Consider the following 24,328-nt stretch of genomic DNA (forward strand, 5'->3'; position numbering starts at 1 on the left):
CACTTGTTTGATCTGCATTTCACTTCCTTGGGTAAATAATTCCAATCTTTTCAGTCCCTTGAAAAACTCTGCCATATCTTTTGTGCCAAGCTCTCTACAATACTGTGGTTTATCTTTTTAAAACTAATTGACAGTTAATAACACACTTTGAATAGCAGATAAGAATTAATGAATTTGTACAGAACAGCGCTTCCCCCTCTATGCTTTTTTCCCCAACTTCTGATTACAGCTATAAATTAGGTAATGATACGTCAGGAAACCACAATGATGCCCAGATTTTCTTTGTTATATTGATACTGTTAATTAAAGAACTTTTAAGACATACAAATGGTATCTTATTTTTCTGCCTCCAAAACATATAGCAACAATCAGTTTTACTTGTGATTCTGCTGTCCTTTCACACAGCTTACTTAGACTTCTCAAGTGACCTTTGCAGTAATTCTCAGTTTGATTAAATAGTTTTGAATCCCCAGTAAATACTGCTACTTTATAAATCAAATTCTACAGATGATTAATAGAAAATATTGAACAGCTCCTGATTTAAGACAAAACACTAAGCTTCCTATACCTTAACATTTATTTCTGTTATTTCCCCTCAGAGATTTTTGTGACCCATGAAAATATTTTGCCTCTCACATCACAGCTTCTTTATTTAACAGGCTGGTGCAAGGAACCTTCAGTTACATGTTTTAAAAGTATATGTAAATTACAACTATATTAAAATTTAATCTGCTATTACTGCAATCAAAAATCCATAGTAGATCAGTGAGGCACCATTGTCTTTGCAGAAGCAGTACTAACTACATTAGTAATACTAGTTGGTACTACTGAGTCTACCATCAGTCTTTGTTGTCATCATGTACTTCTATCTACAGGCAGTTGCAACTATGACGGATGAGAATTACATGTACATGTTTTTTCTTTAAGAGTGCCCAACAATCTTCAGGCCTGTTTCATATGCAAACAAAGTTTATGAGATCACATGCAGAGTATTTGTTGGAAGCTCTCCTTCAGTAACTTAAAACCTATTGACCAATTTCTACCAAATTGGACTCAAGTATATTGAGGTTCTCAAAATTTGTGAAAACAAGAGCCAGCCAGCCAGAGACTCTACTAATACTCCCAGTAAGGGAATGCAGCTTACCACTAAGCAAGGAAAAAAAAAACAAAACACAAAAAAAAAAGGAAAAGAAAAAAAACAACATCACAAAAAACAACCACCACACAGTACAAATGCCCTAGCTATAAGAAATGCTTCAACAGAAGTTAGTGTCTTTTGTTAGATGTCAAAAATCCCACCTGTGTTTAGAATAGATTCTTGTTTTCTAATAAGTTTTAAGTGTCAGACAGTTATGGTATTCATAATAATCTACTCCTGTATGGAGCTTGCTGTCAGAAGACTAAATTCATGTTGTAACTATTGCATCTAAGTAAAAAGTCAATCAACAGCAATCACTGAAAACTATCCATTATTTCTGTTCTTCATTAAGTGTTTTGTTAAAACATAACTGCCTTTGTTATTCTGTAGTTCTTTGTGTGTATAAGGTAATTATGATACCAACACACTAGCATTTTACAATTCAATTTAGCTTCCCACCCTCCCAAAAACATAACCATCTAAATTGATAAATACATTTTCAGAAATGTACACTTTTGCTGACACTTTCTGTCCTTTTAACTGATTAAATTTTTTTCAGACAATTAAGAAATCCCATATTAAAGATATGAGAATTTCTAATTATACTAACTAACTAGTTTGTTTTCCTGGAAGTCTATAATTAATGTTTTGCTGCCCCTCTGGCACATTCTTTGTTCAACTTGTGTTATAAGATACATAAGAACTTGAGTAGTTGGAAGAGGCTACACAGCTTCTGACCTCTAGGGAAGAGGTGGTTCCACCAAAAAAAAAAAAAAAAAAATCATTTGCAAAGTCATTTGAAAGAAGTATGACAGTCTAAATTGTTCCAGTTCTATCCCATATCTTTTTTCTTTGAAACCACATCTTGTAAACATGAAATACATAGCCTGTAATCTGTGTCAGATGACATCAAGATCCCTCCCAAAAACCTTAAAGAGACTGATTCACAGATGTACTGGAACACAAAACTCCTTCTATTGCAATCTGGCGCCTTGATATCTTTGAGAATCTGGGACATAGTCCAAAACAACAAAAACTGGAAAAGAGGTATTATCACCCTTGCAGCAGTCAGAGGCTCCAAGGTGGTAGAAAAAGCAGAGCACGAGTTATAAAAGATGCTTTGCTCTCCAAGCAGTTAAATTATATAGAGTACGTTAAGATGCACCAGACACACAAGCAGGTTATAAAAAGGCCCAATCCAAATGCAGCAACAGTAACCAGATAAGACTTCCATCATACCTTTTCTCAGCAGCCAAAAACATAGGAACGAAGAAAAAAAAAAAACAAACACCTCATTCTCTTTCAAAATCCATATTTCCCACAGACAATAGAACCTCACATTTCAGTTCAATCCTCTGTCTGATAAGTATGGCTTTTTTTTTTTTTCCTTCCCTCTAAACTGCAGACTTACAGATCTTGGTGAATGAGAAGTGAGTGCATACGCAAGTGGGTTGATATCAGTTTAGAAGTGTTAAAATATATACATACTATATATATATATAACAAAAATAGAACAAACAGGATTATATGCATCATGTTCTGTGTAGAAGAAAAACCAACAGAAAATACAGGGTATGAAATAAAGCACATCCACCATGGAAAGCAACAAAAAAGAACTATGAAAGATGAAGTAAAGGGGAAATAAAGTAGGATAAAGCACATTAAAACCACAGGAAAAAAGATTTAGTTATCTACTACAGGGAAGAAAAGACTTATGTGAGGGAAAAACTGTGAAATGTTGAGTTAAAACAATATATTTTACCCCAGCTTTTTAAGGAAATTAGTCTCTTGCAGGAAGTGTTGGGGGGGTTTTCCTCCACTTGGAAACTGTCTGACTGAATTCAATCAAATTTGACAGAAGGGTAGAGGTCTCAAAGATAACTACCTAAGAAAATGTAAAGTTCATGAAATCAAAATGTTATAAGTGTCCTTACTGAAGGAAAGGCTGCAGTGTGCATTAAGACCTTATTAGACATTAGATGATCCACAAGAGTATGAGACTGTAATTGTTTCAAATGGGAAAAAAATTTCCATTACAGCTTACGATCATCCATGAGATTAAGGAAAAAAAAAAAAAAAAAAAAGAAAAAAGAAAAAAGCCAGGTTTCTACTACTTCTCAAGCAACTACGCTTTTAAAATACTTCCTCCTTTATCACCTGGGGAAAAAAGGGAGACATGGTAATGCTTGGTATGGTATTCACCATCGGGAGTAGTAACAAACAAGTGCCAAAAGGCCCTTTTTATATGCAGAAGTGCTGTACAAAATGGGACATTTTTATCTCCCTTTGGAGAAATCAAAGCAATAGAGGGAAAGTGACTGTAAGGAACAACAGCAGTGGAAAAGCTGGATGGAAAGAAAAGCTGAGTAACCCAAATCGCCTTCCACCCACTACTCCAGTCTGCCTTCAGAACCAGCAGCATCCAACACATAACATAATACGTTTTCTGTAACCTAATTAAAACAGAACGTACTTACAGCATACAATAATCGATGAGAAGACTTTTAAAAAAATCTGTATCACTCTCGATTTGTTGTATACTGATCAACCCCTCCTTGAATTCACAAATATTCCGTTAGTAGTCACTGTGTTAACATATTATCTTGACACAAATTATGAGCAGCAATTCCTCAGCTTTTCCAATAAAATCAGATTTAGATAATTGTGTATATTATCCATCTACACTTCTAAAGCATAGACAAGTCAGTATTTCATATGCAAAAATGGCAACTGCATGCTTGCAACTACAGCATTTAATTTTTATTAATCTTTGCTACAATTTCAGCAAGGAGAAACTTCAGTTGGTGTTCCACTGAATGCCGCCTTCTCTGCTTGCTTATATACTAGCCCAAAGGTACCAGAAAGGCAAATAATTTAAACCAGTAAGTGATTTTCATAGGTTCTACCATGAAAGCATCTAGAATCTCAGATGATTAAATTTTATTGGGAAGCGATCTAGGATGCTTGGATACAACATAGCTGAGCATACTTATGCCAAAGGTTTGTCAATTAAACAATTGAGATTCAAGGACAACAAAGCAGAAATAGTTTAATCATTTTCAACACAGTTCTTCAGATAAAATATGACAGACTGGTTGCATGCATGGATCTCGGAATATTTCACTTTTCAGGAAGCGCACCTTTCAACTTCAGAGAACACCCAGCATCTACATGCCAAGAGTAAAAGGAATGCAGTCATATGGAATCAGTTAACAATTACAGCCAATAAACAAATCCGCTGCAGTGGAAGATCCATGTTTGATATTAATAAGCAGTGATTCATGCGAAGCGGCATATAGCTCTCCTTACTTATAGATTCATCATCCACAGATTTAAGAGAAAAAGTCGACTCATTACCATATGAAATGCTAGTTAAACGTCATATATTTCAGCTGTTGGAGATGCAAACAAAAGAAAGGTCTCAGTGTTGAGAATGTGGGACTTCCACCTAAAATCCTGATTCAAGCATACAGAGGCATGTCCACATTCCATAAAACGGATCTAAATGCAGCACCTTGCTCCACTCCATGCTATGAACACTTTCTATTTGCCTTTACATTTATTGCACCGTTTTTTTCAAAAAGAACCCAAGTTATTTCTTCCCAAGCTCAGGTATTTGTTTAAAACCGTGACTGTTGAAAAGCGTGGAAAATCCAACTACAGCATTTAATCTGATTAAATGCCACTGTGTCACAATTAGATGTCACTGTATGTTCACTCTAATCCCGAAAGCACATGCAGCATGAAAGGAAGCCATGGCAATGTACCGCTCCAGGTGCAAGCGCACGCAATGTATATACCCAGCATCAAGGCGAGCCCTTCAGCGCTCTGTACTTTGTATTTAATCCTGTCGGCGAGTGAAGCGGGCGCACAGAAAGGCGTTTTGCTGGATGGAGAAGTTGGAACCTACGTGCTTCTCCCGCTCCCAGCCAGCCGCGGTCTCCCCAGCCAGCCTAACAATGGTAGCAGTGTTCCAGCGGGCAGATCTGCCCTCAACGGGATCGAATCCCCTTCACCTCCCAACGGGGAACCCGTCGCCCGTCCCCACCTCGGCCGAACCGAGCCCCAGTCACCCCAGCGGCGGCCGCCCGCGCGGGGAGAGCCCCGCTCCGCTCCCCGCCTCGCCGCCCCTCCGCCCGGCCCGCCGCTCGCACCTGGCTGCGGCTGACGTCACCCCCGCCGCCCCCCGCCGCTGACCCCGGCCCGGCAGCGGCCCCACCTGCCCCGCCCGGCGAACCCCCGGCCGGGTTACGGGCGCACGGGCTGAGCGGTCTCGGCGGCGGCGAAAGGGAGCGGGAAGCGCCGCGCTCCGGCACGAGTGCGGCCCCCTCCCCGCCTCCGCCTCACAACACGCCCCCTCCTGCCCCTGTTAACGGGGGCGGCGGGGAGACCGGGAGAAAGCGGCTCCGCGGCCGCGACGTGCCTGCCTCCCTCCCGCCGCCGCCCCCCGCACGGACAAAGGGGAGGGGGACAGCACCTGGCGGGGGCCGGGCCGGTCCCTTTGTGGGGAAGGGGAGCGGGACCGCGGGCTCGGCGCTGGGGGCCGGTCCCGCCGCAGGGGCCGCGAGGGAAGGGTGCGGGGCACTTACTCGCCGGCCCGGGCTCCCGTGCGCTGCCTCCCCTCGCCTCACACCTCCACGCCGCTCGCCTCGGCCCCTCCCTCCGCCTTCGCCTCCCGCTGAGGCGCTGGAACTTCAAACGGCGCCTGCCATTCCTCGCGCGCTGCGGCCGCCGGCCCGGGGGGGAAGGAAGGGGGAGGAGGCGGCGGGGGCGCGTGCGGCCCCGGCAGCGGCGCGGAGCTCCCGGAACGCTTCACAATAGGCACAGGACAGCGCGTGTGTGTGTGTGTGCGGGAGGAGGAGCCTCTCCCGGCGCGCCGAGGCGGGAGGGAAGAAGGGAGGGAGGGGAGCGGGGCTGTTTACCCGGCGGTCGGACCCGGCCCCCCCGCCCGATGCTCGGGCTGGTCCATGCGCCGCCGGCCCCCAACCCCGCGACGTGAGGGAGGCGAGCCCACCCCACCCCGCGGGCGGCAGGTGGTACGGTCCGACCCGCCGGCTCCCTCTCCCCAGGGAGGGCGGGCGGGGCCCGTCATTGTGACGTACCCAAAGCCGGCTACTGGCGGCCAATCAACGGGAGGGGGAGGGGCCCCCTGGGGCACAGCCCACCCCGGACTGCCCGGCGGGAGGTAGGGGTGTGCGCCTGGCGCGGCCCGGAGTGGGCGGCAGCAGTGCCGCGGGCGCGGGTTCCCCGGTTGCGCAGCGGCCCGCCCCGCTGCCGCTTCTCTGCCCGGGAGACGGCGAAAGCCCTTTGTGTGTGGGAGGAGGTGGGCGCCCACAAGCTATCGCGCCCGCCCTCTGTCGAACGTGTTCTCCCGCCGTTACGCAAGGTGCAGGCGAGCGCGCGGCAAACCCCAAGCGCCCGTGACGGGCCGTTCTCCCGGTGCGCGCCTGAGTCGCCGGGCGGGAGCGCGGCACGGGCTGCGGACGAGCCGTCGGGCTCTCGCCCCTGCCGCCGGCCGGCGCGCGCTCCCCGGGAGCGGGCAGCGGGAAGTTCCCCGGCGCGCTCGTCTCGCCGGCAAGAGCCGCGCCATAAAGCTCCGCTGCCCGGACGGCAGCAGCCGCGCCACACGACCTGCGCCGCCGGCTGTACCCCCGCACAGCCCCCCGTGCCCGGGCCGGCCGGGGCCGCGTTGCATGCTGGAGCTTGTAGTTCCGCCCAGGAGTCCTGAAAGGTTAAGCACACACATCGGTAAAGGGAGATGATCCCCTCCCCAAGTGCCCGTGTATTTCTCAAAAGGCCATACTTTATCCTTTAAAGCCTGTTTTCCGTTTTAATGAGCTACCTTTTAACCTGCAGCCCCACACCGCTCGTGCGGGGGAAAGGACGCGACGAGCTCCGCGGAGCTGCCAGGACCTGCTCGTCCCGTCAGCCCCCGCGCCAAGATGTCGGCGGCTATCGCCGCGCTCGCCTCCTACGGCGGCTCCGACTCGGAGCCCGACTCGGAGCCCGAGGCCGAGGGCAGCTCCCAGCGCGCCGCTGTGCTCGCCAGCCGCGACGCCGTGCTGCACCTCCGGGCGCCGCCCGCCGCGCCCCCGGCCCTGGCCGTCGACGCGGCCCCGGAAGTGGCCGTGAAGGTAAGGCGTCCCTCCGCCGCCTGGGGCAGCGGGGCCCTCGACGCCTTCCCCTCGCTGTAGCCGCGCCATCGGTGTCCAGCGCTGGGGACAGTCTGAGGGCAGCCGGGGGAGCGGGGCGGACGGGTGCGGGGCCGGCGCGGGGACGTTGCGGCCGCCTGGCCCTGCGCTGCCCCGCGGCGTGGCGGCCAGAGGGAGGGCGGGCGTGTGCCCGGGAGCTCCGCTGGTGGATCCCGCTGGGGCGGTGAAGCTTGTTAAAGCTCCTTATCTCTATTTGAAAGCCGTGCCTTGTTTGGAGTTCTTGGGGCACTCTTGGTTTCTGTTCCCCGGAGTTTAAGATGTCCTTCTGTTTGCCCGGGTGGTGGAGGGAAATTGGTACTTGGTAGTCTGAGTGCAACTGAACCCGGTCTAAAGAGCAGCCTAGAAGTTGGTCGGTGTTTCTGTTTGCATTTCCGGGTCGATTGGGAAAACTTAATTTTCCAAGTTCAGCGTCATACTGGTTCACTTTTATGGTTCTAGAAAGAGGGAGGATGTTGATTTGGTTTGGGGACTTTATTGCACACAACTAGTTTCTAATCAAAGGCAGACATCTCACCGTAACATCTGTCACTGTGGTGTTGTGTTGCTTCCAGTTGTTCTGAAAAGTTTCCTGGTTTGTGACAAAGAGATGGGTGGAATCTTTCACTTTGTTGTCTTTAGTTAACTTGTATGCTATCGCAACTGATCATATTTGCATGTGCATTTTATATTGTACGTACTAAATGTGCATTTTTCTGTCCCTTAAAGTCTTAGAAATATCTAACTTCTTAACTTGCAGCCTTTGACAGGCTGTCTCATAGAGGCTTTGAAAGGAATGCTAATTGACACGTGTAATATCTTTTGAGTGTGAATGAGAATGTGACAAGTAGCACTGGTTGTGTTCTTTGCTACTCTTAAGGCTGTAACAACAGGTTTTCCATTTGCCATGCCAATACAAAGGTTTTTGCAGTTGTTTGGTGGCTGACATCAAGAAACAGTTCTGATTTAAAAAAAAAAAACAACCAACCAAACAAACAAACAAAAAAAACCCAAAAAAAACCCTCTGATGGAGTGTTTTTGTCCTTGGATCTGTTCTTTGATCCAGTTTACAATGTAGCTGCACAAAGGCTGCGCCGGCACAGGTAAATACCTGGTGCCAGAGTAGGACCAAGCAGGTGGAGGAAAGAGATTATAAGTAGCATATTCCATTCAAAGCTGTCTGCCAGGCTGTGCCCTGAAAGAGGTATCCACTGGTTCATCTAGGACTGTCTCTGCCACAGGTGTTCTGCTAACTAAGGTGAAGTGAGGTTTATGAGTACCAAGGTGTTTCATTAAAATGTTTTCTGTCATTTTTGTTTGAGATCATAGATGAGATACATGGAACTGGAAGGATAATGACTTCAAGCTGGATCTTTCTGAATACGCAGTGTACCGGAGCTTCTTTTAGCACCACAACCTTCTTTGAGGAGTAACAGATTATTTCCTTGTAGAGTGATATCATGCCTTCTTTTTAGACTTTTACAGCTCAAGAAAGAAGTGCCGGTCTCATAGATAACATGCACTCAGCACCTTCAATGCCTAAAAATGATAGCAGTATAAGCTTGCCAGTCACCCCACTCAGGAATTTATCCTAATTCTTCAGAATTAGAAAACTCTTACTGAACAAATGTAAAAGACATGACGTTTGAGTGTAGGTCACAAGAATTCTTTAAGTGAAGGGTTGGAAAGACAGCAAGCTGAATGAGGAGGAAAACGGAGTTACAGTTCATTAGTATTACTTCGCTCACATAAATGTTTTGACATGAATGAGGATCAGGAACTCTTAAGTGCATGGATATGTATTACACAAAGGACTAGGCATGGATAAGAAAAGATGGTGGTAAGAGGGAAGGCTAGAAGGGTTAGTCATCCAATAAATATAAACGGCAGCTGCACACAAGTGCATTTTTGGCAGTTGAGAATGTAAATCTTAAGTGGTTGGTACTCTGCACATTAGTTCTAATCATTGTACCTGTTTCTGGTTCAGAATTCAGCCTGTTAACTTGCACAGATGTTAGACTCGTGTACTTAAAAGAGGAATAGGTTCCTCACTCTGTTAGCAAGGCATAATTGTTAGCACACTCAGGCACAGCATTTGTGTTTTTGTTGTTGTTACTTAAATGTGCATATCAAATATAGCCCTAAGATGTTACTCCAAGGTGTATTTCTTTATTCTACAGAAATCTGCTGAGTCCTTGCCTCAAAGTACATCATACAAATATGTGGTCGTATAGATGTGAAAATATTTTGTCTATAACTGAAAACTCTACTATTGATTTTAGAAGTTTGAGAGAGTGGCTTTTGTTATCCTCTCTTCTTACAGTCTGCTTGTTATAATAGGCCTTTTGCTGATCTCAATGTTAAATTACTCAAGTAATATTGAGTTATAATTATTGATTACTTCAATCTAGTAATACTTTAACTATTTTTAAATTGGATAGCTGCCTAGATGAAGTGCATGTTTCTACTACTATTTTTAGCACCACTAAAGTGCTGAAAATGTTACAGTACCTGAGAGAAGACGAGAGAGGAAGAAAGTGTGTGCTTCTGGACCCTTCATTCAGAAGAGGATACATACAAACTGTAGAAAGTTCAGAGAAGGGCAGCCAGGTTGAAGAAAGGTCCCGCTTCTGTATGAGGAATTACTGAGGAGGCCAAAACTGAAAAAGAGATGACTGAGTGGAAGAGTATGACAAAGACCTGCAAAATCGTTAAACAGCAATAGAGGGGGTTGAATACTCACTGTCTCTACCAGTACAGCAACTATAAGCTAACTAGTAGGAACTGGGTTCAAAACAAACAGAAGGATGCAGTTCTTCTTGCGACATATAGTAGGGCTATTCCCATGCCAAGAAATATTGTATATGCAAGAAGTTCACACTGTTGCAAGGAGAGTCTGGACAAGTACTTGGAAGAGATCCATTGAAGGAAGAGATACCAGTAAATCCAGGTTTTTTTCAAGCTCACAAAAGCTTCTGACCTGAAAATAGTTGGCTGTTGGGAGAGCGCAGAAGTAGTATCATGTACACTTGCCCTGTTCTTACTCTGCTCTAGGCATCAAGTTATAGTAAGGCTGATGTGGGAAGACTGGATAGATGAATCAAGGTATTTTCTTACTCCAAATGACATCATCAGGTTGCAGGTGAGCATAGCTGCATTGTTGATAGAGGCTATTCCACATATTTACCTTCACTAGTGAATTAAAAATGCTGAAGGAAATCAAGGAAACTGCACATTCTGTGAAGAAATCACTTTCACAGGAAATGTTGCAGCTACAAGCTTTGCTTTTGGAGAGAACATTTACTGTTTGATCTCTGTCAGTTCAGGGTGAGACTTGGATGGGAGCACATTTTACAGTATTTATCTACAGAGTCTTGTTCGCTGGTTTTGAGGAGAGGATGCTCAGCTGGGTTGGCATCAACTGGGCTGGCCTGGCCCGGTACAGGAGCTGGTGGGTTTGTGTTGTCTTTTATGTGGGAAGGGGTTGGAATTCTCAGGACTATTTTTCTTTTGAATCTAGTTTACCTTTGGCACTATGCAAGTGTCTGGAAAAATACTACTTCAGGGGAAGAAGTAGACTTCAGTCACATTTCTTAATGTTCTTCAAAATGTAATCCTTGCCCAGCTGGGGAGAGAGGAAAAGTACAGTTAGTTTGTGGGCGTTCTGTAGCAGTCATGAAAATTAGTGATTTGGAGGGTGCTATTTGTTAGGAATGCCTCAGTTTCTTTTAATATGGTGAGTTTTCCTGCTTTCTTTGCCACAAAATATCTTATAGAGAATAGATGTTTAGAAATTGTCATCATGCAAGATGCTGGACCCCAGCCTACTTCAACAAAACCATTTAACATATGCTTTTCTTCATGTTTTGTTTTTATTCTGTTGAAGCTGGTGGATAGACATTTACTGTTAAGAGTGTATGAATGTGCAGAATGACTAAAAGCTGATAACAACCAAATTTTAATGTTGGGACTTCACCGTAAATGCCATTCATCTACTAGTAATAAATCTGAAAATCTTTGGAATGAGATAATACTGCGTATTTGACAGCCCAAGTGGTTTATGCAAGAATGAGAAAGTGACCAGCTGCTAAAGCCTCTGTGGCGCATGGGATGGGGTCTTAATTTACTACATCTTAATTTAATGGATAATTAAAACTAATTAAATCTTATGCAAAGCAGCCTGCCCTTTTAAACTATTTGGCTAATTAGTAATGAATTTACCTATGGAGAAAGGAATGTTATAGGTTTGTTATCGAAAATGTCCAGGAAAAACAAAACAAAACCACCACACCATAGACATCACAACTCTTTGCTTGCCTGATATGAAACTGTAAGACTCTGACCTTTGCTTTGTACTAACAAACTTTGTGTTTAGACAAACAGTCAAGATTTACGTGTGGAATTCTGCTTCTAAATGCATAAACAACTCTCATTAACTTAGAAGTAGCCACATATTAGCACAGTGGGCATATTATTAGAGAATTTGGCTGAAAATTAAAAATATTGTAGATTAAAAGGACTGTGAGTTGCCTTAACGTAGACAATATCATATTCTTTCTAAGGAGCACTATTAGCATCCAGTGTTGCAATCTGTGCTGCAGCTTGTTTCTTTTATTTAAGGTTTTGCTTTGATGCCTATTACAGAGATTTGGCCTGTTCTTAACTCAAAGATGTTTTTGTCTTGCATACATATAAAAGAAAACTTCTAGCAAGCTTTTTTCTTTTCTTTAAATTATTGGAACACTATTGCATTGTATAAATCAAGTACTTTTCATTGGTGGTGACAATTTTGGTTTATGACGTTCAGGCAAGGTTTTTCTGAAGAAAAACAGGACTGTGGCATGTTTAAGGAATCTGTAAGAAGAAAAGCTAATCTGATTTATGATCTAAAATCTGTTTTATTTCCTGCGCTCTTTCCTATGCTGACTTTTAACTGGCCAAAGGGCCTTTATGGTGGGACTAAAGGAGGATGCCTTGGTAGGAGCTAGACATTCTCTGGTCTCTAGGGAGTTATAATGAAGCACCTGTTTGTCTACACTTAGTGTCAAAAGCTTCTTTCTGTCTCAGAGTAGAATCCTCAGGAAATGCTGATACTCCAGAGTACAGCCCTGAGTGCCATTCCCCAGTGATAGGGTGAAACACAACACAGAAGAGGCAAAAGGAGGATATTTAAGTATCAAATTATTTTTTAATCTAATCAAATCATATCAGAGCTGTAAGTCAACCTGATACTGCAAGTAAGTATACATCACATCGATTTAACAAAAACAAACAAAACCCACCACCACGTCAGGTAATTCAGTGGTTAGACATCATATGCTGCTTTTTCGCCTTGCATCAAGGGTGATACCTGCATCTGTCTGGACAGACACTCCTTTAACCTGTCTACCAAACCTCAGTGAATCTACAGACTGAACAATTTCAGTGTTTGGCTGTCGAGACTGTTTCTGCTAAGTTGTATAACCTGAATCCTTTTTAGGCTGAATTAAGTTGTTCAGTTTTTCTGTACAGATCACATTTTCCTAGACCTTTGATCATTCTTTATTTTTCTCTTTCGGACCCTTATCAGTAGCACATCTCTTACTGTATTTCAGCTGGGCTCTAGTTACAGGTGCTGAGAAAAGCACAGAGGTGACATGTAGAGCTGAAGTTTGCAGCTCCATTGTATTGTCCTCCACGAAAGCCGAAGTCAGTAAAATATAACTTCCGAAAACCTTAGTTCTTCTTTTGCAGGTTATATGGGGTGTACCACCTTTAATGATAGCACGGCATGCCATAAAGCCCATATTTATACAATTTCCAAGTTGCAGCAAACACAAACGGCTTCTCTGCCAACCCTACAGCTGAATGTTTAGCTTTCTTTGGAGGAACACCATATCTGTTTAAATGGACAGCTTCTTGATGTCCCTTTTTACGATTCTGGTGCCTTTGTGAGTGGAGTAATACTCAGCCCATCACTGAATTCACAGATGCCCTCCTCTTTCAGCCCAGCTGCTGATAGTCTGCCAGCCCGCAGAGCCACTTGTGTCACACTTGGGGCATTAGCGACATGATGAATTGTTCACCTTTGGCTTTTAGATAAATCAAGATGTGTTGTGTGTGACCAAAATAAAAAATACAGCACAGCAGAGGGACGTGATCCTTCAGATTACCTTATCTCAGGCACAGCTCTGCCAGACTGCTGCTCCTGTGATCCCTTCCCTGTTCACTGTAGCTATGGCAAATGCATCTAGAATGCATGCAGCCAAGTTCTGCTGGCTCTTGCCCACATAAAAGGGCGGTTATAAAACCTGTTATATTTACTTTTTTCATTTTGTGTATCTTAGAAAGTTGAATTCTGCTGAAACGGTCTGATGATGCATGCAGTTGTACCCAGTGATCTTCACCAAGTGCAGAGGTTGCTGATGAGTTCTTTCCTCTCATTGAAAAAGAAAACAAACAAACAAAAAATAACACCCCAGTGTAGACAGCCTGCCAATTTGTGAAATGATTGATGGACTAGGTTAACAATTTTAATGTTTCTGTTACCTACCAGAATCTTGTAACGCTGTTCAAAACGGCATTTATCGGATGCTGACCACAGGATAATTTGCTGCAGTTTGAACCCTTGCTGTAGACTAAAAAGATACTATAAATGTTTCAATTCTTTAAAATACTGAAAAGGTAAAGTGGACAGTTGGGACGCATTCAAATTATTGTATAGTTTAAAGCGAAATGGCATAATGAAAAAATAACCATGGTGTGTTTCAGCAGCATATTTATATCATCATTTGATGTCTAAATGTATGAAGGCATGAATAAGGCTGGGGGTCTTGCGCAGTGTAGCTCTGACAAATACAAGATGTGCTTCAATTTCAAGGCTCGGTGGTTTTCACACAGAAGACTGTGCCTGTGGTGGTCTAGGAGTGAACATATTGTGTGGCTTCCAAGTGACTCAGCACTGTTCCACCAGCAGTGAAGTAGAACCAGAATTGCTATAATCATCCATCAGAGGATCAGTTTTCATGGCACAATCTGTTTCTTTTCTCAATTACTGAGCAGCATATAATAGGACTTAACAGGGAGAAAAGAGGAGGAAAAATAGCAGAACTGAAAAATTCTTGGCATTTTTGCAAAACTGGATTTTTCTCACTTTTTCAGTTTAAAGAGCAGAAAAACCCCCCTGTCTTAATTTCAAGTAAACTGGTGTTTAAATGTCACTGACAGCGGATCAGATAAATTTTGCCGTATTATCAATGATATTAATTTTATTTTTTCAAATTATATGGTGGATAAAATGTGAATTCTAGCCGGCAGTGCAAGCTGTATGATGTGACTTGATAAAGTTGTCTATGGAAAATGAACCTCAGGTCATGGAGCTGTGGAAAGAAATGTAAGTGTGCAGGTAATATGGGTTAGGAAATAGTTTTGATATGCTGCTCCTATTCTAACTGAGGATGAAGGGGTCTGTTTTTGTTGCTGAGTGACTGGATTAGCCCTGCTGTGCTGTTTCCAGGCAAGTTCACAGTGTATGAAAGTCAGGGCTGTGAATGGAGCGGTAGCTGTTGTCAACCAAGCCCCGCGAATTGGGAAGGTTGTGTGATGGGAGAAAAGAGGTCAGGCCCAGAACTGGCAGTGCTGAGGGCTCAAGCAAGAGCAGTGCAATGGCTGGACCTGCCTCTTAAAATAATTGATATACAGTGAGAGTAAACCCTTCTAGTTGCACTTAACAATTCTACACTAAAACAAAACAAAAGAACACAAAAACCCCATGCTTTTTTTCCTCCTTTTTTTTTTTTTTTTTTAAATTTTGGAGCAATTTTGACCAACTATAATCAAGTAATGAACCAAAGATCTTTAGGTGCTGTTTTTCTTTTCTGTGTTCTAGAAAACCAGGTTTTAAAACCTTTTAAGTCTTGCATGCCTAACGAAATTTGTTTGTAATTGACCTGCTGTTGAATTGGGGAGAAAAAGTGCTTCTGGGCACGGCATATCAGAGAATAGGGAATAATGTTAAGTAAGTGAAGAACATGCCGTTTTGCTCTTTCAAGATACTATAATACAAAGCAAGATTGAGTTTGTTCAAGGTAATTTTTTATTAAAGAAGTGACTGTTAAAATTCGATTCTCTGTTGTGCCGCTTCCTTCTGTGCATTGCAAATGCTCTTGGATCCTGTAAGCACTGATTAAACATTGGTGCCAAGATAGCTTTTTCAGTATAATTCTAGGGATATTATCCATATACTAGCACATTGTAAATCCCTTTCAAATGCATTTATTCTAGAATAAAGGTGCAGGAAGCAATAACAGTAATAATAACCACAAAATAACATTCTCCTTCATTAACTCAGCCCTTAATTGGAGCAGGGAGGAGGTAGGGTCAATTTAGGATCAGTGTAAATGAGCCTTTGTAGAGCTTTGTGAAACTAGATCTTTTTGAGCACTGCTACCTAATCAGCGTTTTTCTTTCCCATCTTCTCTGTCTTCTACTTCAGCTGCGTGTGCCCTTCTGAGTTTTTCCCTTTGAGTTGCCTAAGAAGTTATTCTTTTATTATTGTCCATTCATCTATTGAGTTAAATTTTTTTCACAATAGGCTTTGAAATGTGTTTTAATACTGAAGCTGAATTACCCTTACACCTTTTGGTAAAAACTTGGAGATAAGGGATCGTTGGATTCTCTAAAACTCATTGTTATGTATGTTTCTTTTAATGTCTGATTTTTTTTCCCAACGATCTTTCAAAACATTTACTTGTGGCTTCTGCCTTCTACCTTTTATGGAAATCTAGTTTTCACAGTTTTGTATTAAATTAGTGGCAGTTTTCATTGGCTGTCCTTTACAAGTCTGTTTTTCAAACATCCTCAAAAAAAATAAGCTCGCCTCCAATCTTGCTACTGGTTTTAAAATGTGTGCATGAAGTCTTTAAAAAAAAAGTACATGATACACATACAAAATTCCACATGTATCTTAGACTGAATTACTCAGTGAGGTCCCGACATTGGTTTTGCAATAAATATTCTTTAAAAATAGAAACTTTGGCCAAGCTATTCTCTTCCTTTTCTAGTGCGAAAAGTGTCAACTTGAACTACAGCCCTAATTTGGTCTGAAATGGGATAATGTCATATATTTAAAAGTCTGTATGGGAAAAATGGTTTATTAATATGTCTGTTTTATTTCAGGAAGATGTGGAAACAGGAGTCCACCTTGATCCTGCTATCAAGGAAGTTCAGTACAATCCTACTTACGATACCATGTTTGCACCTGAGGTAAGGAACAGTATTGATCTTTAGAGCAGAAATGCCTTTGGCCTAAAGGGTAGGGATGCTATAAATCTTGTGTGAAATTCATATAAGATGTCTTTGGATGCTTGATGTACTTTGGAATCTAGTTTGGGCAAATTGAAAAAAGATTCTATGCAGATGTGTTGTATTTTGAATGCTTGAATTTTAATATTCTGCATAAAGCTGTTCTAAGAATAATCTTAAAATGTTTATAAGAATTATAGCTACAGGAATTAAAAATCAAGCTAGGAAAATAGCATTATAAAGATATTGAGTAAAACATGAACTGCATTAAAGTAGTCTCTTACTATTTTTACATTTTTGTTATTTAGTCATGCTACTTAGAGCAAAGTGAATGGTTGTATGTCTTGTGGGTATATGACTTCTAAAAATAAGATTTTAAATTAAAATTCAAGTACTTTCAGTATAACTATTCACATCAGTGTTAAGTATTTTAGTAACTTAAGCTATGCTGAATGTGTGTTGTGATTGAACCCCAGCTGGCAGCTGAGCCCCATGCAGCCGCTCACTCACTATCCCCCAGTGGAATGGGGATGAGAATTGGAAGAGTGAAAGTGAGAAAACTTGTGGGTTGAGATAAAGATGGTTTAATAGGTAAAGCAAAAGCTATACACACAAGCAAAGCAAAACAAGAGATTCATTCACCACCTCCCATGGGCAGGCAGATGTTCAGCCATCTCCAGGAAAGCTGGGCTCCATCGTACATAATAGTTACTTGGGAAGACAAATGTACCCCCTTCCTTCTTCTTCCACCAAAATATATACTAAGCATGACATCATTTGGTACGGAATATCCCTTTGGCCAGTTGGGGTCAGCTGTCTCAGTGTGTCAGCTGTGCGCCCTCCCAGCTTCTTGTGCAACCCCAGCCCATTCGCTGATGGGGTAGTGTGAGGAGCTGAAAAAGGCCTTGACTCTATGTAAGCACTGCTCAATGATAACTAAAACACCCCCGTATTATCGACACTAAATCCAAAACACAGTGCTGTTCCAGCTACTAGGAAGACTAGACTCTATTCCAGCTGAAACCAGGACAATGTGTATAGTGAAAAACCATTTTAGGCTGAATTTGAACTGCCTGGTGCCATGTGAACCACTTTCTGTTTTATTATAACTGGCAGGCTATCTGAAAGATAAAAATAGCTGTTCAAGCATTTAACTTTTTTAGTATTTAACTTCGTCATGCAGTTTGTCTGCTGTTAGACTAGAGGTTAGCATTCCAGATAGACAAAGGCTGCATCAATCTGAAATTTCTACATTAGTTATCCTGCACATTTAGAAAATGTTTTGTAGAACCACATAAATTGTGCTTTTCATAGCAAGCTTGCATTTTGCCACAAACCAAAGCCATGAAGCGTGTGAGCAAAAGTACTGATTTAAACTTAATATAGTGTTACCCTGTATAAGTGTTTTAGTTAGGGAAGCCTAATGTGGGACAGTCTACAGTGTCTGCAAATATGGCTGACAAGCATAGGGGTTACAATTAAATTTAGTTTGATATTAGGCTTAGTGTGTTGCATTTGTTTGTATTCACTGTTCTTTTTCCTAACCATGGTATGGTAAGGAAGACTGGCATTTGCGATCTCGCAAGGAAGAGTTTCATAAGTGTATTTCCTGGAATAATACAGCAAGTCCCTAGTTGCTTTTTAAATGCATGAAAGTATTGTTGGCAGTCTAATTTCTGTATTAAGAACAAGAGTTTAGTAGGACCTGGTATCTTGGTATCTCCCCCTTACAAGGAACAGTATGCTCTGGTTTTGTCTTCTGAGTGCTTATACTGATCACATACTTAATGGCAGTGGTTTGTGTCAAGTAGTTGATATTGATTTGGCCTTTGTACCAGTAATACAGGCGAGAAAGTTCAATCATGAAATGAGCTGTTCAGAGCAACTATGTAAGCCATCACTGTATAAAATAACAGACCAAGAAGCTTATTGTGTAGCCATAAAGTAATAGAAAGTCAAGAGGATTTTGCATTACAATTTTTGAAAGACAAATCTTTTTTTTTTTCACCTGAAAAACTACATGCATAGGAATAAGGAATTTGTAATTCTGATTTGCTTTCTTTTAACATTGTTTGATGTAGTTTGGACCAGAAAACCCATTTAGGACTCAACAAATGGCTGCACCTAGAAATATGCTTTCTGGATATGCAGAACCAGCTCACATCAATGATTTCATGTTTGAACAACAAAGAAGAACATTTGCAACCTATGGTAAGTCCTTAACGGTGGAATTTGCCTCCATCTTTGTTGTGCACAGGTTGGACAAAATAAGTTGTTCTCTATAGAACAGTTAATAGGACTGCAAGTTCTGTAAATTACTTTTTAATAGACTTACTAAAATGGGAAAAAGGTCTTCAAATGTGAAATGTTCTTTCAATGGGAAAAGGTCTTTAAATGAGAATCCATACAGCTGGAAATCATAGTATTTATTTGGGAAATCTCATTTCATAATCGCCTTTGAAACTGTAATCAAGTGTATGACCTCCTACCAAACCCCTCTTAATTAATCCTTCCATTAGTTGCATCAGTGTAAAAAAACACAAATCAAAATGTCACACTTTTAGTATGACAAATAACTGTAGATCTGTTATGCAAATAGATTCTTTCATGTGATTTTAACTCAAGGTAGCTTTCAAAACCAAAAGCAAGCCTTACTGAGTTGTCAGGTTCTTTCTGCTGGTCACCTCTAGATACAAGCTGAATTCTTAGCAAAGACAGACCCAAAGGTGTATCTCTATATTAGTGATCATTATAGTTGCTGCTTTCTCATCTTGAACCTTTTCACTTGTACATAGTTGCATTTGAAAAATGTAACACTTGCATTTTGGAGGGGCTTGATTTTTCAAATAGACTTTTTATGGATTGTAAGAAAAATGGATTTTTTTTTAATAGGGAAATAGAACAACTGGATTCTAAGCATTGTTTTGAACATGTTTGAAAGAACAAAGTGGATGTATTTACAGACAACAGTGGTTAATTTTCCTTCTGTGTTTCATTGCAAGCTTTCATTTCTGTTTTAAACTTTATTGCAAGTGCTTGTCTTGCAGGTATGAATCTTTGTTTTCAGATGAAGTATCACTTTATATTCTTCAAATTCAGTCTATTAGGCAAGTTCTGATACATCTTGTGTAAACTTAGTGTCACAACACTCAACTTTTTGCACAATGAACTTGTGGCTTTATTCATGTTTACTTTCTAAAGACTACTCCCTGCAGACAGTCATGCCTCACAATCAGCTCACTACACACAAGTCACCTGACCTTCATTAGGGCTTTATGCATACATGAATCCACTTACTGCGCTCTGCAATGGACAAGGTTGGGACTTTATTGCAAATAAATATGGGAGCCATGTATTACAGTGCAACCTGGAAGAAAAAAATACCTAAAATCAGAGACTCTAACAGCCTCAGTTTGTCTTCATATTTGGATTTTATTAGAGGGTTTTCTTGTAAAAATTGAAATATATTGAAGATTAGGTGGGTTTTTTTTTTCTTTTACACAGTTTTAGGTAATAAGTGCTTTTCACTGGGTAGTTAGGATGTGGAATATAAGAAAAATGCCAATATATAAGAAATGGATGTGTAGTTCCATAGCATAACTTGACTGCAATTTTGATGTTAGAACTAGACGAACAGTTTAGGTAGGAGCCTATTCAAGATCTGAATAGGCAGATTAGATTTTGTTCTGCAAGATTAAATGTTACATTGTGTGGATTGTGCATTTGTGTGTAAAATAGATATTGGGAAAAAGGATCCGTAGGCATGTAGTGTTTGATTTTTTGGGGCTTGTTTGTTTGTGAAGTTTAGTCTGGGGGAAGATAGAACTAGTAAGTACTCAAAGCTCCTGCTATTGGTTTATATCATCAGGGTACAGCAACTGCCTCGAAAGCTGTATTACAAGAGAGTATAAAATATACTTTCAAGGCTGATAACACTGGCAACTGTGCAACTGCCATATTCAGCTTTCTAGAAATGTTCAATAGATAATGATTGCAGTATGGTGAAAATGGAGCTATGAAAAGGCTGAAATAGGCAATTTAAACTGCAAGAACAAGCCCTGAGAAGCTGAAGTTCAAGCTAGAAGATGCAGTAAATGAGCATGATATCCTGGCTTACTGGAATGTCTGTTAAAAACAGCATTCATTTAAGCTGTCAAAAAGTTATCCATTAAAAAATTCAATAGTCTCTTTTCCATTTTTAAGGCAAAGACCAAGTATAAAAACACAAGTATTACTGCTAGGCATAAATCTAAATCATACATGTTTTTAATGATTGAGTAAGCTTCCTAATTAAAAGCTACAGATCTTGAGAGTTCTGTCCTCTGTGAGGCTGTTTAGCACCATTGTGCTAAGGCCGGAGGTCTCAAACAAATCTGCAGTGGCTAGCCTGTAGATAAGCAGTGACTGTAAATGAAAGAAGAGTGTGGTACAAGACAGAGAAGGTGGTAAATGGGATCATGTATCCAAACCAGCTCAACCAGTGCAGAGTCTTAAAAAAAAAAAAAGCCTTCTATATCATTCTATAAATTAATACATATTCAGTAAGAAACCTATATATTAATCACAAAAAACCCCAAATATTTTTTGGCAAACGACCTTTCTCATCTGCCACCATTGCAGTAAAATATGTCTGGTTTGAACTTGTGAAACTTAACAGCCTTCTAGTTTGACCTGATATCCCCAAGTCTCTTGTGTTGAAACACGCAATGAGCAATCATTTCTTATTCACCATTTCTTTGTCATTCCTTATTCTATAGATCTCAGCCATAACTTCATTTGAGTGTGCTTTTTTTCCACTTGAAAAATTCTGGTCAATCTTCTTGTTCCTCTCTTGCAGCCTTTCCATGCCTATGGCAGTGCTTGTTCCTCTTCTGTGTCTCTTTTAATTCCACTGTATCATTCCTGAGATGAGCAGCAAAGCTGTGTACAGCGTTTAATGTGTAATCTCTCTGTGAATTTGTTCCGTAGCTTAATAAAGTGAGGGGCTTTTCTGTTCAGTATTTTTCTCTACAACTTGGAGTAACTTCATAAAAGCTAATTGCTCCCTTTTACCTGATCATTCATCCTTATGTTGAACAATATGGACCTGAGCATGGACCCACCAGCAACTTTGCTGTGCTGTGGAAACCGACCATTTATTCTTGCCAGTGTTTTAGTAACTCTTAATCAATTGAGCATGTAAAGTCCTGTTGGGCTTTTGAAGTGTCTTTGAGGCACCCTGGAATCAGTCTAAGTTTTGTAAAGGTATCTGACATCAACCAAGTTGTGCTCATTCACATGATGGAATATCACCTCAGAAATATTCTGAAGGTTTTGTCATTCTGATTTATAATTTGCTGTACAGAAAGATGTGTCTGCACTGCTGCAATATATAATGCTCATCCAAATGCCTACTCATTGTTTTCTTTATTATAGTTTCTACTGTTTGAAACTTCCAACCATACAAATGTCTGATTGGTTGACCTGTAGTTCCCCAGATCTCCTCTGGAGCATCTTTTGAAAGTTGGCATTGTATTTTATAAGTTCAGTTTCTGTCACATTGAGGCGATATTAGGCGAGAGTTTTAGTACTGTGATTTGGCTCTGGATCAATTGCGTGACTACTGCCTGGTCCCAGTGATTTTGTTTGTTTGTTTGTTTGTTTGTTTGTTTAACCTTTCGTTTGACTCTTTCAGTCTCCTGACATTTCACTTTGAGGTAAATGTTTTATCATGTTACCCATAAAGAAAGATTCTAGCACAGGAGCCTCCCCAAGCTCCTTGCTGATGCTCTCTTTTTTCATTCCTTGATCATCTGTTGGCCCATATGCTGTCTGGTTTGCTCTCTGCCCCTGCAGTTTTTGACAAAGGGGTAAGTCTTAGTTTTCATACCTTATGTAATATGCTCCTCACTTTGCAGGGGCACTGTTTAACTGCAGTTTTTACTTCAACTGCTGTAGTTTGGTTCTTTGTTTTTCACATTTGGATGCAACTTCAGCTCTTTGAAGAATAGCTCCTTATTTCTAATAGTTTCTCTTTACATACTGCTCAGCCGTGCTCCCTTCTTTCTGGTGTCTAAAGTCTTTTAGTAGCTGGCAGGCATTTATTCTTTTTCTCCAACATGGTATCTTTGAAGTGTCCCTGCATTTGGAAAAGGCTTTACTGTTTGGTGCTCACTTTCAGTTCCTTTTGAAAATCTTCTTTATATAACCATCTTGTTATGAGATTGAGATCATGGTAGTAAATGCTTTTATGGCTTTCTTTGCTTCCTCAACAACACTGATTTGTTGATTTATACTGGTTTTATCACATCTTGCTATGAGATTTGCACAGCCTACTACAAGCAGGCAGCACAAATATCTCCTCATTACTGTGCTTCTTTCCCTAGCACCTGTTTAATCTCTGTTACCATTTCATGGTTGTTGCATCTTCTGTGTCAACAGTCAGTAAGGGAGTCCTGTCAGCTGTACTAACCACTACTTAAACCTGGAATTTTAATCCAAAGGATCCTTTAGTGCTAGTTCACACTGTTAACTTGTTAATCTGATTTCTCTTTAAGCTTTCTGTAGCATATAGCATGTTTTTCCCCACTGGTATGACCCTCTTCTGTATTTTTTCTACATGGTAAAGAGTGTATTCTATCCAATTATGTCAGTATTGTCCTATGAATTACGTTAGTTTGTTAATTTAAAACAAGATATTCCAGTCTAACTGTGTATTCTTTTTAGCCTCTGCCATTTGTATGCATGCTTGGGTTTTCCACTTCCCTGCCCTCAGTTTAAATAGGATTCTGTTCTTCTTGCTATCCCTGTTATCTGAGGTTTCAGATTTCTGTGCTACCTTTTGCTTGAGGATATGGCTTTTTGAAGATTGTGTGTCATTCCAAATTGCTTATTTTTCTTTAACTATTAACTATCCCAAACTATTTCATCAAAAAGCACTCCTTGAACCTTCTCAGTACCAACAAGCTTTTAAATCTAGATAAGACTTACCCATCTCAGTAAGGTTCCCTTCATTCCAGGAGTTTGGAGAGGTGAAGTTGACACAGGCACGGGAGATGTTTTCCACATTAGGCTTAAGATCTGCAGCTTCTCTTTGCAGTAAACAACCTCGTGGGAATTGGCTGCCCTTACAGAATATATTTTATATAAATTCAAAACCACCATCGATTGAGTCACTTTCGTACTGTCCCTCAGTCTATGGAAAACTGAGGAAGAGCACAGCAAATGCAAACCTCAGATCTCTGGCAGATCAACCAGACCTCAGCTTTTTTGTCAAGAATGTCTCTGTGGTACCAGCACGTGGAAGCAGTCAGATACTTGCTGCTGTCCTTATTCTTTAGGATACAAAACATTGTAGTTCAGGCATGTAATTCACAAAAGGAAAAGCCAAGTCTTAGACTGCTCTAGTCATTCTGCATTTCTTTTTTTTTTTTTTTTTTCCTAAAGACTGGATTCTTCAGCTGTCATTTCATCCCTGACCCCCAAGAGGTTGTGAACCCTTGTTATTGTGGATGCAAACCTGCTTCTCTTGACTCTGACTCCCCAGAAGGAGTAAGGAGATATTCAGGTCCTGTATCCACAGACAACAGCTTGAAAACAGTGATCTAGTCAGATCTCTTGGGCCAGAATTGCTTCAGGGTCATTCCTATCTTTATACTATTTTGCATGGCTTTAAAATCTACATAAATATTGTAGTTGTAGTTTTTTCATGAGTGTAATAGTTGAGGTTTTATTGATACCA

The 24,328-nt window shown here is 41.2% G+C and overlaps 1 protein-coding gene across 1 annotated transcript in view; it reads left to right on the forward strand.

Moving 5' to 3' along the window:
- Window positions 1–7,080: 7,080 nt before the first annotated feature.
- Window positions 7,081–24,328, forward strand: part of CDC40 (cell division cycle 40) — a 40,439-nt gene continuing 23,191 nt past the window's right edge. The window contains exons 1-3 of the mRNA XM_065631793.1: window positions 7,081–7,272; window positions 16,483–16,569; window positions 18,690–18,819. Coding sequence (XP_065487865.1) covers window positions 7,081–7,272; window positions 16,483–16,569; window positions 18,690–18,819 — 409 coding nt within the window. The remainder of the gene's footprint in view (window positions 7,273–16,482; window positions 16,570–18,689; window positions 18,820–24,328) is intronic.

Source organism: Caloenas nicobarica, chromosome 3, assembly GCF_036013445.1.
Source record: "Caloenas nicobarica isolate bCalNic1 chromosome 3, bCalNic1.hap1, whole genome shotgun sequence".
NCBI classification, from domain to species: domain Eukaryota; kingdom Metazoa; phylum Chordata; class Aves; order Columbiformes; family Columbidae; genus Caloenas; species Caloenas nicobarica.